The 14122-nt window shown below is 34.9% G+C and overlaps 1 protein-coding gene across 1 annotated transcript in view; it reads left to right on the top strand.

Annotated features, from left to right (window-relative positions):
- LOC149234286 (putative receptor-like protein kinase At5g20050) overlaps positions 1-12087 on the top strand; it is an 84103-nt gene extending 72016 nt beyond the window's left edge. Inside the window, exon 4 of the mRNA XM_089368212.1 lies at positions 11878-12087. Within this exon, the coding sequence (XP_089224338.1) occupies positions 11878-12087 (210 nt within the window). The remainder of the gene's footprint in view (positions 1-11877) is intronic.
- The last annotated feature ends 2035 nt before the right edge of the window (positions 12088-14122 follow it).

Below are 14122 nucleotides of genomic sequence, written 5' to 3'. Positions count from 1 at the left end.
GGAATGGCAAGTCTCTAAAGGGAACCCGCTCCGAATGTTGCTACAGATTTAAAATGGACATAATTCGATCAATATAACTCAAAATCTTTGTGATAACCTAGTGTTGGAAACATAATTACCATTCTGCATCTCGTGATGGAAATCTTTATCTGGACACTCTCCAATATTATATTAACACTACAACTGTTCCGCCGTCACAAAAGCTCTGAAAAAAATCGCTCATGTTAAATAACAATATCTCCCACATGCAAACTCCGATTCGACCCATTTTTTTTAATTTGGATATTTTTCAGAAAGAATCCAGATATGATTTTTTTCAAATTCTTTTTTCTACCACGCTTATTTCGCAGCACTTATCATTCTTTTGCTCTTCTGATCCTTTTTTGAGCGAAGTTTTAGCTCTGCGAGCTTTCAATTTGTTCATGGACCCAGGTCCTTTTTTTACGTTTTGCTATTGACGCGAGAAAACGTGTTTTTTACGTCTGCACTTGGAACTCCAAATAGTGATGTGTATTGTATTATATTCCATGGATATGTTCTAACCCACTACTTCGTGTTTGTAGTTTTTTAAATGTAAGTCGATATAACTTTATGAATCATAGGTTTCTTTTTTCCTCCTTTTCTCTCTCAAATCGTACCTGTGCATACTTTTGTTTCTTTTGAATTCTTTTTTCTACCATGCTAACTTTCATTATGTTTCTTTCGAATTCTTTTATCTACCACGCTTATTTCGCAGCATTGTTCATTCTTTTGCTTTTCTTATCCCTTTTTTTGAGAGAAGTTTAGCTCTGCTAGCTTGCAAAGTCCTCATGGACCCAGGTCATTTTTTTCACATTTTGCAATTGACTCCGAAGAAAACGTGTTTGTAGTCCAGAGCTCCAAATAGTGATGTGCACCCAGGGTTGGAAGTCGATGGGTAAAATATGCCCATCGGAAGTCATTTTAACCGTAAAATACGTTTAATAATTTTATATTACCGTTTCACATGATGTGTCTTGAAACATCCAGAACGTTTTTTTGACGATTTAATTATTTTCGAAAACGCCTTTATACATGATCACCTATTTACCCAGATTTTCCCACAGCCGCCCTCTCACGCTCTGGCAGGCTCCAACTCTTAGATGTAATTAATTAATAAGATCCAGCAATATACATTCAATTCCACCATTTAGCAGCACTCACGCTCCTCTTCGATGTAATTAGTGAGATCAATATGCATTCAATTCCACCATTCTGCGGCAGCCCTGGCATGCTCCAACTCTTCGATGTAATTAATGAGATCCAACAATATGCATTCAATTCCACCATTCAGCAGCACCCAGTAGCTATCCAAGTTAGTCATTGTGTTGTAGGTAATGAATAAATTAGATAGGCGAGTGACGCCATCATAGGATTTGAGATATTGGATTTCGACGGAGAACTATTCTTTGGGTTATTACATGTGCATTTACTATCAAATCTCAACGCCGCGAACCATTATGTATATAAATTAACCCATAAAAATATCGAAATCCGGTAGCAATGAAAAATAAATCAAAACAAGGCAACTAGCGAAATGGGTTGTGTTTATGTTAGGAAACTTTATAACGGTTATATACCTTTGGATTGTGTTTAGGTTAGGGAATTTTATAAAGGTGAATTATACTTTTACATAGATTTTTTTTGTTTTTTTAAGAAACTTTATAACAGTTAAATGAGACCTTTGGATTGTGTTTAGGGTTATTACATGTGCATTTATTATCAAATCTCAACGCCGCAAAGCATTATTCATTGGCCATTTAACATAAAAATTAACCAATAATAATATCGAAATCCGGTAGCAATGAAAAATAAATCAAAACCAGGAAAAATGGGTTGTGTTTATGTTAAGAAACTTTATAACCGTTAAATACCTCTGGATTGTGTTTAGGTTAGGAAATTTTATAAAGGTGAATTATATACTTTCACATAGATTTTTGTGTTTTTTAAAGAAACTTTATAATAATTAAATGATACATTTGGATTGTGTTTAGGTTAGGAAATTTTATAAATGGCGAATTATATTTTTACATAGATTTTTGTGTTCTTATTGTTTATGTATTTTTACTTTTGATGAGGTGTATTTTTATTTGTTTTTGTGTTTTTTTAGTCTCAAACATTTTGTGTATTCTTATTTTTATTGATGGGTATTTTTTAGGAACACTTTGTAAATTGTTTTTTTTTTAATTATTATTAAAAATAAAAAATAAATTTCACAAGTTATATTTAATTAAATTTAATTGCAAAATGGTGTTTATTCCTAATTACTTTATTTTTTAATATTGCAATGAAATCTATTTATTTATTTTTATTTTTTTCATTCTTCCTCCTAAATTATATTTTTAACCATTAAATTTTTTAACATTTTTTTAATTGTGTTTACATGAAAAACAAGTATGGTTTATTATAACGTAGTCTTCAAGTGCCAACTACTAGGTGAAGTAACATCTATTTAATTGTGTTGAAATGAAGCAAATATGATTTATTATGTAATTGTCGTAAAGTTCCGATTATGAGATGATTAACTTCACCTCATTTATTATAATGTTGTGATGAAATCCTAATTGAGGTGATAAACTTCACTAGCCTTTGGTTTTTATTTTTATGTTAATTGTTTAATTTAAATTTTACTAAGAATTTCATAATAAAATTTGGAAAAAAACTAAAAATAATTTTATTTTTAATTAATATTAGTGTGTAAAGAAATTCTCAATTAAATTTAGTTTCAATATGATACAAGTTGTAATTATGGCTAACAAATAATTAAATGAAAGAAAGGAGTTGGAAGTGTTATTCAAATGTAAGGGAAGGAAAATGAGTGAAAACGTGTCTGAGGAGGAAAATGAGTGAAAATGTGTTTGAGGAATAGAGTATAAAGTGTATATTATAGAATTTTATGAGATATAATTTTACATAAAAATCAGGAGGAAAAAAGAATTCCAACATCCTAAATATGTTAAAAATTTACTATGTAAAATGAGATAAATTTACACAAGTTGCATTTTTTTAGGAAGTATACCAATCTTTGCTCTAAAATGATGAGAACTTAACACATAAAACAAGGAAATAAAGGGAAGTTAGTTTAAAATGAATAGAAATTAGCACACAAAACAAAGAAAAAAAGAAGTTAGTTTGAGGATGAGACATTAGGAGTGGAGTGGAGGCAAACCTATAATTTCACATGAAAATTAGAATATGTGCACCATGGGATGACTGAAATTACATGAGGGTGACATGATAGTCATGCCAAGGTAAAGGGTAAGGATACTTTAAAAGATGAGGAAGAGGATATAGTAGTTATTGACTATAGATTTACTATTACATATATGGGAAAGAGGGACATAAATTATTAGAGAATTTATAAACATGTAATGTAGGATGGAAATGAAAATGTAATTTAATCAACTTTGCCTTATACTAGTTTTTTTGGGCGGAAATCGAAAATGTAATTTAATCAATTTTTCATTAGACCAACATTTTTGGGTTGATTTCACTGGACTAATTTTTGCTACATGTTAATGATGTATAAATCATTTGTATTTGTATATCTATGTTAACAGTTTCACCAACCACAACTTCTTTGCTGGGTGGAGTCCTCATAGTAGCTCCCATGAGGAGTGGGATTTGACAACTTAGGTAAAGAGTGATACTTAATTGAGTCTAATTGGAATTAATAATAACAATTGTGTACAAATAATAATATGGCTATGTACAAAAATAAAAAATAATATAGTCGTGTATAAATTAAATAAAAAATAAATGGTTGTCTAAAAATGTCCAAAATACGGAAAATTCACTTATGAAAGACTATATAATTTTTTGTACAAAACTTACAATGAAGTACTTTTATTTTAATTTTTAACAATTAATTTGATTTTCAATTTGGTTATTGAGAAATTTTGATATAAAAAGATATTTTAAAATAGAAAATATGTTATCATTATTAACTATAAAGAAATGATCAGATTCAATGGTCATTTTGTATTTTTTCTTATGATAAATATGTGAAATTTTTAACATAATTGTGTTATTGAAGGGTAAGTTTTTACTCAAAACTTCATTAGTGAATGATTAATTTATTATCAAAGCATTACTCCTTAAAGGTAAAATTTTAAACATAACGTCCTTTGACTGGTAGTATGAAGATCCAAAGCGTCAAAACAAAATTGCCTGACAAATAAAGAGAAACCCAAATTCCAACCCTCGGTATCTATTAAGAATATTTTTACATTTTACATATATATTTTTTTAATTTGCTTAAAATTTAGTAAGATTTTTTAGAATTACAAATTTCATTGATATATTCTTCACAATGCAAGTTTACATATATTAAACCCATATATAGAATTAAAAATCTATTGTAAATAGCAAAAATTAAGCTTTAGCTAAAAAAATTAACAAATTCTAATTAAAAACATTAAAAACACACCTATTTAAACGACACCCCATTATAATTGTAATTAGTGAATGATTTACAACTACAACTGCACTAAATAATTTTATAACATTTGTAGTAATTCTAAATTAAAGAATACAAATTATGATTGGTGAGACATGTGATATTAGTTAATTTATGATATTAATTTTTAATATTGTTAAAAACCATATCTGTAAATTCTTTTATAATTTTTGTTATAAAATAAAAATAATTAATTAAAGTTAGTCTGGTTTATTTTTTATTTAATATTGAACGGGAAGAAAAATTCATATCTTCGGATACTCAATATCTATATTAGAGCTAATTTATATAAAAATTAATTCAAATGATCGGTTGATTTAGTGATTTAGTTCAATTTAACAGAATTCCTGGAGCTATTGATTTAATTCAATTTGATAGAATTCCTTGCTTCAGATACTCACTATGTATATTAAAACTAATTTATATAAAAATTAATTCAAATGATCGGTTGATTTAGTTCAATTTAATGGAATTCCTTCAACTATTGATTTAATTCAATTTGATAGAATTCCTTGCTTCGGATACTCATTATGTATATTAAAAGTAATTTATATAAAACTTAATTCAAATGATCAGTTGATTTAGTTCAATTTAATAGAATTCTTTTAGCTATTGATTTAATTCAATTAGATAGAATTCCTTGAGCTATTTAAGACTAGCTCTGCTTTATTTTTGTCTTCCCAATCCTGATTCCATGCCTATAATCTCATCGTCTCCTGATCAAATTATATGTTCATTGCCTTCATCCTTCCCTGCCCCGACACTTAATCTTCATTATCCTTACTACTTGTTGTGCTTCTCTATTGCCCTGCTCCTTATGCTTGGACGAACAATACCAGTATTGCCAAAATACTAATAAATGTGGGAGTATGAATATATCGTATCCTTTCGGTGTAGGGAATCGTGGTTGCGGCCTCCCTAGCTTACAGATCGACTGTGTGCAGAACTTCAGTCTAGTAATCGCAATTCAGGGCCAGAATTACACAATACTAGATTTTTCCCACCATTATAAGATCTTCGTTATTGTTAGGGGAGAGCAGTGAAATTCTTAGATGATCCCATTGACATGCAGATACCGCCTCCAAAACATACAGAGACCGCTTTGAAAATTGGCAGAGAAAACAGTTGCATCTTTGGAGGAGTTGCATCTTTGCAGGTTGCATCTTTGGAGGAGTTGCGTTGACAATAATAATAGTGTTGTCTTTAACGTTTTATCCCAAGTGTTGAAATGTAATTTCAACTGTAGTGCCAGCAACCACAAACAGTTTTTGGAAACCGCCTGATTTCCCCGCATCGCCTCTTGCCAAACGCTGGTATTTTCCCAAGGGGCAGCAATCACAATCATCAATTGACACGTGGCCACAGTAACTTTTTCAAAACCAACATCCCCCGACGCATAAAGCTCGGTTGAAAGGGACCTCCGAGGAATTTCTGATAGCTGTTTGATTGAAATCAAGGTTTGAAGCCGTCCGCTTGAATCAAGCTTTAATGTATAGGCCTGCACCATTACGTGACGTGAAGTGAATTCTCATTGACCGCCAATTTTGTCAGTAAAGTAATTTAATGAAATTTATTGCAGTCATAGAATGTAGGTAAAAGTTTTAATTTTATTGTTTTTTTATGCACGGGTGTAATTCTTGTTTTACGGGACAAGAAAAGGTAAAAAGTCATATGTTTGTTTTTGTTCAAGTTATGCAATGTAATACGCACACCAGTGCGAAGAAGAATGTTTTTTTTTAAGGGCATATGTAATGTAACGCAGCAGCAGCGCGAGGGTAATTTTCTGTTGGTTGAATGTAATGCAATGAAAAGACAATACGCAGCAGCGTGAGAGCAAGAAGTAAAAAGAAAAATTACACACAGCAGTGTAAATTTTTCTTGAGAGACAGAGTAATTTTCAGGACAGAGTGAAGTTTTTTTTACTGCATCTGAAGCAGTCTTGGAGAATTCCTCTGACAGAGGAAGAATTTTGTAATAGCTATATTATTAATGAATACAAGTTATTTAATGGGTGTGAATCTCTGTTCTCTGGAAACAAATTTTTAGCTTCCCTGTGTTAAAAAAAACAGAGCATTATTCTCTGTTATGTTCAGTGAATTTTGTTATGGAATTATCAGATATTCCCAACATGGTATCGGAGATGATCAAGGCTCTTTGAAGGTGTCAAAGAAGCTAAAGGAAGGATTTTTTGTTGCAGCAGCTTCTCCAGCAGAGTGAAGACTCAGTGAAGAAAAAATCCAAGGTATTTCTCAAGTTAGTTCTTGTGTTACTGTCCTCATAGTCAGTTATTTTAAATACATAGTGAAGTATTTTGAAGCATAGTTAAGAGTGCAAGAATAACCGGAGCCAGCACTAGCATGGGTATCTGTAATACCCAACTCCCACAATTTAATGGGAAAAACTATGACTATTGGGCAATAACTATGAAAGATTTGCTTGCTTCCCAAGATTTATGGGAATTAGTTGAAGATGGTTTTGAAGAACCAGCAGATGAAATGAGTTTAATAATTTAACTCAGGCAGGGAAAGATCTATTGAAGAGAAACAAGAAGAAGGATTCTAAAGCCCTCTACTTATTGTATAAAGAAGTGCATGAGAGTGTGTTTCCAAGGATAACAGCAGCCAAGAGATCCAAAGAAGCATGGAAAACTCTCAAGATAGCCTATCAAGGCATGGAGAAAGTGAAGACAACAAAACTACAGTTGCTGAGGAGAGATTTTGAGACTCTTTGCATGAAGGAGTCAGATAATATTGACTCATTCTTCACACATGTGATTGGTTTGGTCACATAGATAAGGACTCATGGAGAGATTCTTGAAGAAAGGATGATTGTGGAGAAACTATTGAGGATCCTACCCTCAAGGTTCGATGTGATTGTCACCACCATAGAAGAGACAAAGGATTTCACAAACTTCTCAGTTGATGAACTACATGCATCACTGATAACACATGAGCAGAGATTGAGTAGAAATGAAAACTCATCTCTAGAACATGCCTTTAAGACCCAGATGTTCTTTGGAAGAGGAAGAGGTCAAGGCAGAGGAAACAAGAGAGGAAGAGGCAGAAGCCAAAACAGAGGTGGAAGAAATAGTCCAACAAATGCTCAAGGAGCAGCAATCCAAATCAGAACCAAGGCCAAGGCAGCAACCAACAAAGTGGACAACATCATGCTCAAGGACAAAGGTATGATAAATCCAATGTCCAATGTCACTATTGTAAAAAATATGGGCATTATGCAAATGAATGTAGGAAGAAGCAGCATGATATGAGTAATAGAACTAGTGCGAATTTCACTAGAGAAAATATCAGTCAAGATAATTTGTTTTTAGCCTATAATATGACTGAAGAAAAGAGTGAAGATGTATGGTTTCTAGACTCTGGTTGCAGTAACCATATGATAGGAAACATAGCCCTGTTTTCTATGTTAGATCAAAGTGTGAAGTCACAAGTCGCACTAGGGACTGATAATAAAGTTTCTGTTATGGGAAAAGGAGAAGTAAATGTCTTAACAAGGAAAGGTGAAAAGAAAACCATATAAGATGTTTATTATGTTCCTAGAATGAAATGTAACCTCTTAAGTATTGGACAACTTGTTCAAAAGGGGTACAATGTTTTCTTTGTGGATGATGTATGCACCATCATGGATAAAACACCCAACAAACAATGTATTGCTGAAGTGAAGATGACAAGGAACAGGATGTTCCCTCTCAGAATGAAAGCAGATTTAAAAAATGGAGAAGAAATAGCAGCAGTGACACAAGAGGCTTTCCAAAGCGAACCAAAAGATGAAAATTGGTTGTGACACTTGAGATTTGGACATCTCAACTTTGGAGGTCTTAACTTGTTGAATAGAAAAGGAATGGTAAGAGGATTACCATTGATAGAGAAACCAGATAGCCTTTGTGAAGGTTGTATCTTGGGGAAACAACACAGAGAAAGTTTTCCATCTGGGAAAAGCATAAGGGCAAAAGTACCCTTAGAGATTGTCCACTCAGATTTATGTGGACCGATGCAAACTCCATCACTTGCAGACAGCCACTATATTTTAACATTTATTGATGATTTTACTAGAAAAACTTGGGTTTATTTCCTGAAGAACAAAAGTGAAGTGTTTGAAAGATTTTGCAATTTCAAAGCACTTGTAGAAAACCAATGCGGGCTGCATATCAAATTTCTAAGAACTGATAGAGGAGGTGAGTATATCTCCAAAGAATTTCTACGTTTTTGTAGAGAAAATGGAATTCATAAGCAGTTTGCCATGGGGTACACTCCACAGCAAAATGGAGTTGCCGAAAGGAAGAATAGGACAATCATGGATATGGCGAGGAGTATGTTAAAGGCAAAGCATCTGCCAAATGATTATTGGGCTGAAGCTGTACACTGTGCAGCGTAGATTTTGAATAGATGCCCTACAAAAGCAGTCATGAATAAAGTTCTGGAAGAATCATGGAGTGGGACAAAGCAAGGAGTCACCCACATGAATTTTTTTGGATGTGTGGCTTATGCACACATTCCAGATCAACTAAGGAAGAAGTTGGACAACAAAGGGGAGAAATGTATTTTCATTGGATACAGTGAGGAATCCAAAGCTTATAGGTTGTATAACCCATCCACCAAGAAGCTTATTTTGAGTAGAGATGTTCAGTTCATTGAGGAGGAAGCTTGGGATGGAAGCATAGAGAAGACAGTGAATGTTAAAAACTCTTTGTCACATGATGAAGATGATGAGGAGATGGCTGAAATACATCCCCAAATAGCAGCACCAACACAAGGGTAGCAAGAGACACCCTTGAGGAGAAATGAAAGTTCTTCTCCAAGCACATCACAAGGAGGAAATTCAAGTGCTTCTTCAAGCACTTGTACACCAAATGAAAGAGGTAAGAAGTTTAGAAATTTAAGTGACATTTATGAACAAGAGGCAGCAAATGAAGGTATGAACTCTTTGTTTGCTTTATATTGTCATGTTGATGACCCTGTTCATTTCGAAGAAGTAATTAAGGATAGGAAATGGATAGAAGCTATGGATGAGGAGATCAATGCCATAGAAAGAAACAAGAAGTTGAACTACCAAAAGGAAAAGAAGTCATTGGATTTAAATGGGTCTACAAGACCAAGAGTAATGCTGAAGGAAAAATAGAAAGACACAAGGCAAGACTTGTTGTCAAAGGATATAAGCAGCAGTATGGGAGAGACTATGAGGAAACTTTTGCACCTGTTGCTAGAATGGAAACCGTGAGAGCAGTGCTGTCCATAGTAGCACAAAACAAGTGGAAAGTTTACCAAATGGACGTGGAGTCAACATTCCTAAATGGAGTGTTAATGGAAGAGGTTTACATTGAACAACCTCTAGGCTATGAAAGGAAAGGCTAAGAGCACAAAGTGTGCATATTGAAGAAAGCTCTTTATGGGCTGAAGCAAGCACCAAGAGCATGGTACAGTAGGATAGATTCCTATCTACTGGAAAATGGATTTGAAAAGTGTGAGGGAGAACCCACTCTCTACATCAAGAAAAGGATGGTAAAATACTAATTGTTGTGTTATATGTTGATGATGTTATTTTCACAGGTAATGATGATTATCTTATTGAAAATTTCAAAACAGTCATGAACGAAGAATTTGAAATGACTGACATGGGTCTGCTGAGATACTTCTTAGGAATAGAAGTAGAACAAAATGAAAATGGGATTTTTATCTCACAAGCAAAATATGTTAATGAAGTGTTGGAAAGTTTTAATATGCAGGAGAGCAAAGCAGCAATCACTCCCACAGTGATGGGATAAAAACTCAGCAAAGAGGACAGCAGCAAGGAATTTGACGCTAGTTTGTACAAGAGCATAGTTGGCAGCCTCATGTATTTGACTACAACTAGGCCAAATATAATGCATGCTGTTAGTTTAATTTCCAGATTCATAGAGAGGCCAAAAGAAGCACATTGGCAGGCAGCAAAAATGATTCTGAGGTATGTTAAAGGTACTAAAAGGTTTGGCATTTTATATACTACTTCAGAATGTTCAGATTTAATTGGATACACTGATAGTGATTGGGCTGGAAGTGTAGATGATCGGAAAAGCACATCCGGTTATGTTTTTCACATGGGTTCAGGAGCCATTTCATGGGCTTCTAAAAAACAACCTATTGTAGCGTTGTCTACTGCAGAGGCAAAATATGTGGTAGCTACAACAACAGTGTGTCAAGCAATTTGGATGAGAAGGATGTTAAGGAGCTTATGCAAAGAACAAGCAAAAGGAACTATGATTTTTTGTGACATTAGCTCAGCTATTTCATTATCCAAGAATTCTGTGTTTCATACGAGAACGAAACACATTGACACAAAGTTTCATTACATCAGGGAATTGGTAAACAATGGAGAAATTGTTTTAAAACACTGCAGGACTCAGGAGCAGGTTGCAGACATTGTGAACAAACCATTGGGGCAGAAAAGTTTTGAATTTTTGAGGAAATGTCTGGGTATGACTGATAACCAAGCAGTTGAAATTAAAGGGGAGTGTTGAAATGTAATTTCAACTGCAGCACCAGCAACCACAAACAGTTTTTGGAAACTACCTGATTTCCCTGCACCGCCTTTTGCCAAACGTTGGTATTTTCCCAAGGGTCAGCGATCACAATCATCAATTGACACGTGGCCATAGTAACTTTTTCAAAACCACCATCCCCCGGCGCGTAAAGCTCGGTTGAAAGGGACCTCCGGGGAATTGCTGATAGCCGTTCGATTGAAATCAAGGTTTGAAGCCATCTGATTGAATCAAGCTTTAATGTACAGGCCTGCACCATTACGTGACGTGAAGTAAATTCTCATTGACCGCCAATTTTGTCAGTAAAGTAATTTAATGAAATTTATTGCGGTCATAGAATGTAGGTAAAAGTTTTAATTTTATTGTTTTTTTAATGCACGGGTGTAATTCTTGTTTTACGGGACAAGAAAAGGTAAAAAGTCATATGTTTGTTTTTGTTTAAGTTATGCAATGTAATATGCACATCAGTGCGAAGAAGAATGTTTTTTTTTAAGGGCATATGTAATGTAACGCAGCAGCAGCGCGAGGGTAATTTTTTGTTGGTTGAATGTAATGCAATGAAAAGACAATACACAGCAGCGTGAGAGCAAGAAGTAAAAAGAAAAATTACACACAACAGTGTAAATTTTTCTTGAGAGACAGAGTAATTTTCAGGACAGAGTGAAGTTTTTTTACTGCATCTGAAGCAGTCTTGGAGAATCCCTCTGACAGAGGAACAATTTTGTAATAGCTATCTTATTAATAAATACAAGTTATTTAATGGGTGTGAATCTCTGTTCTCTGGAAATAAATTTTTAGCTTCCTAGTGTTAAAAAAACAGAGCATTATTCTCTGTTCTGTTCAGTTAATTTTGTTCTGGAATTATCAGAAATTCCCAACACCAAGAAGAGGAGATCCTCCTGGTAGGTCTACTTCAAAGGTGGAGAAATTCTTAAAGGATTATGCTTATGAAATGCCAATGCCAACCAGATATTCACTCTTTGAAATTAAGAAGATGACAAACAACTTTGCAGAAAGGTTGGACGAAGGAGGTTATGGCGTGGCTGTCAAGCTTCGCACAGCCAAACCCAATTCATGAATGAAGTCGCCACAATTGGATGGGTCCATCACTTCAATTTGGTTGTCTGTTGGGGTATTTCTTCGAAAACCCCACAAGCGCAATGGTATATGAATACATGCTTAATGGATCTCTCAACAAGTTTACATTTGTCGGAAAAGAGAATGGGCAAATCTTAAGGTGGCAGCAATGGTATTCAATTGCTTTGGGTATGGCTCATGGAATTACGTATCTACACTAATTATGTTTTAGGGGCAAGTTACATGGTGAGAAATATTTTTGTGTTTATCAGTGTGATGCATATCATGTTCAAACAATTTTGTACGACAGCTGAGTTGAGTTTGCCATATTTACAAGTCTTAGTGTTTGCTTGTTGGTTGATGGTGTTGCTTCTCTTTGAAGCCTTTGAAGATTTTTTGGGATAAGTTGACAATGTTTGCCGCCCTTATGCCTCTGTGACAAGAAGCCTTTGAAGGTTTTTTGGGATAAGTTGACTACCCTTGTGCCTTTGCAACAATCCTACCAAAGAGATCGACTGACCTCATTGAGGTTTCATGGATCTCATCTTCACAATTTTGGTACTTCAACATTTCGTACTTTTTTTTTTTTTTTACAGAAACGGATAGAGGATCTATTAAATACTTGGCCTTAATGCCAAAAATCGGATTACAAAAGGTGAGTCTGATTCCACAAGAACCACACAACCATGCAAGGCCATGCCGTTTATGCTTAGCTCACATCTCTTTTTGCCTACTACTATGCAGTCTATTTCTGAGATTTTCCCAACTTTATGGGTACATACAAACTGCTTTAACAAAATGCAGTAAAACATGATAGCTATCTAAATTAAGGAATTGGTTCCCATGATTCTTGTCCTCCTCTGAGTAAGGCTCCAGCCATAAGGAGGGCAGCTTTGTTGGCTTCGATGTCCGCCTCCTTATTGTTAGCTCTCAACACATGATAAAAATTCAACTTCTGGAAAGAGTCTCTAAGATCTGTTACTCTGAAAATCAGCCTTGCAAGCCTTAGATCCGTTGGCTTAGAATGAGTCACCATAATATTAATTATTACCTGGGAGTCCCCTATTACATTTGCCTCCCTGATGTTCAACATTTTCATAATCTTGAGACCTTGGAAAAGAGCCAAAGCCTCAACTTGTATGCTAGAAGCTATGCCCAGACCCCAGGCGAAACTGTGTATCCTTATGCCATCGGGATTCAAAATGACGCCTCCAGCTCCAGCTCTTCCAGGATTGGCCTTTGCAGCCCCGTCAAAAAAGAGGGAGAATCTCTGCTGATTTGTGGCCCAGTCTTTGAATTCATTTGCTGAAAGTCTTATTTGCCAATCTTTGAGGAGGGAGATACTATTTGCACTATTTTGGAACTGGAGTCCAAGAAAGGAGCCCCAATTTATATCTTGCTGACTACGATTTAAGTCATCTTTAATATCTCTCAGATTCTCTTTAAGATGGCTTTTAATCTTGACTACCACCAGCTTGGCCTCCTGTTCATAGCTTCTAAAGATCCTTTTATTTCTCTCTAACCAAACCTGCCAACAGATAATTTTAAGGAGAGCAGTCCAAGAAGCTCTGATGATTTTGTTTTTTAGAGGAGTCCTAGGATACCTTTGCAGCCATTTAGTAAAAATATCAGGGATGGAGGAAGGCAACATGATGCTGAAACTCAGAGGTCCCAACAATTTTGTCCAAATCTGCAAAGTAAAGGTGCATTCAAGCATCAGATGAACTACGCTTTCCTGGTTTACCTTACAAAGGCTGCACCTTGAAGGACCGTGAAAACCACGTTTCTGGAGGTTATCATCTATCAAAATTTTGGAATGACAAAGCAGCCAGCTGAAGAAGTCGATTTTAGGCAAGGTGGGATAATGCCATATCCCTTTCCAAGGCTCAGGGTTTGTGGCCACATGGGGACGCTCACATAGCTTGGCGTAACCTTGAGCAACAGAGTATCTGCCAGTCTGCGTACCCCATCCTCTTGTGTCCCTTTTTCGAGCCAGCAAAGGAGACAGGCCATGGAGCTTGGAAATCAGGGTCTCG

This window comes from Pinus tabuliformis, chromosome 8 (assembly GCF_031772625.1).
Source record: "Pinus tabuliformis cultivar Carrire ecotype Pingquan chromosome 8, CPIR1, whole genome shotgun sequence".
In the NCBI taxonomy this organism is placed as follows: Eukaryota; Viridiplantae; Streptophyta; class Pinopsida; order Pinales; family Pinaceae; genus Pinus; species Pinus tabuliformis.
This window is presented reverse-complemented; position numbering and strand designations above follow the sequence as displayed.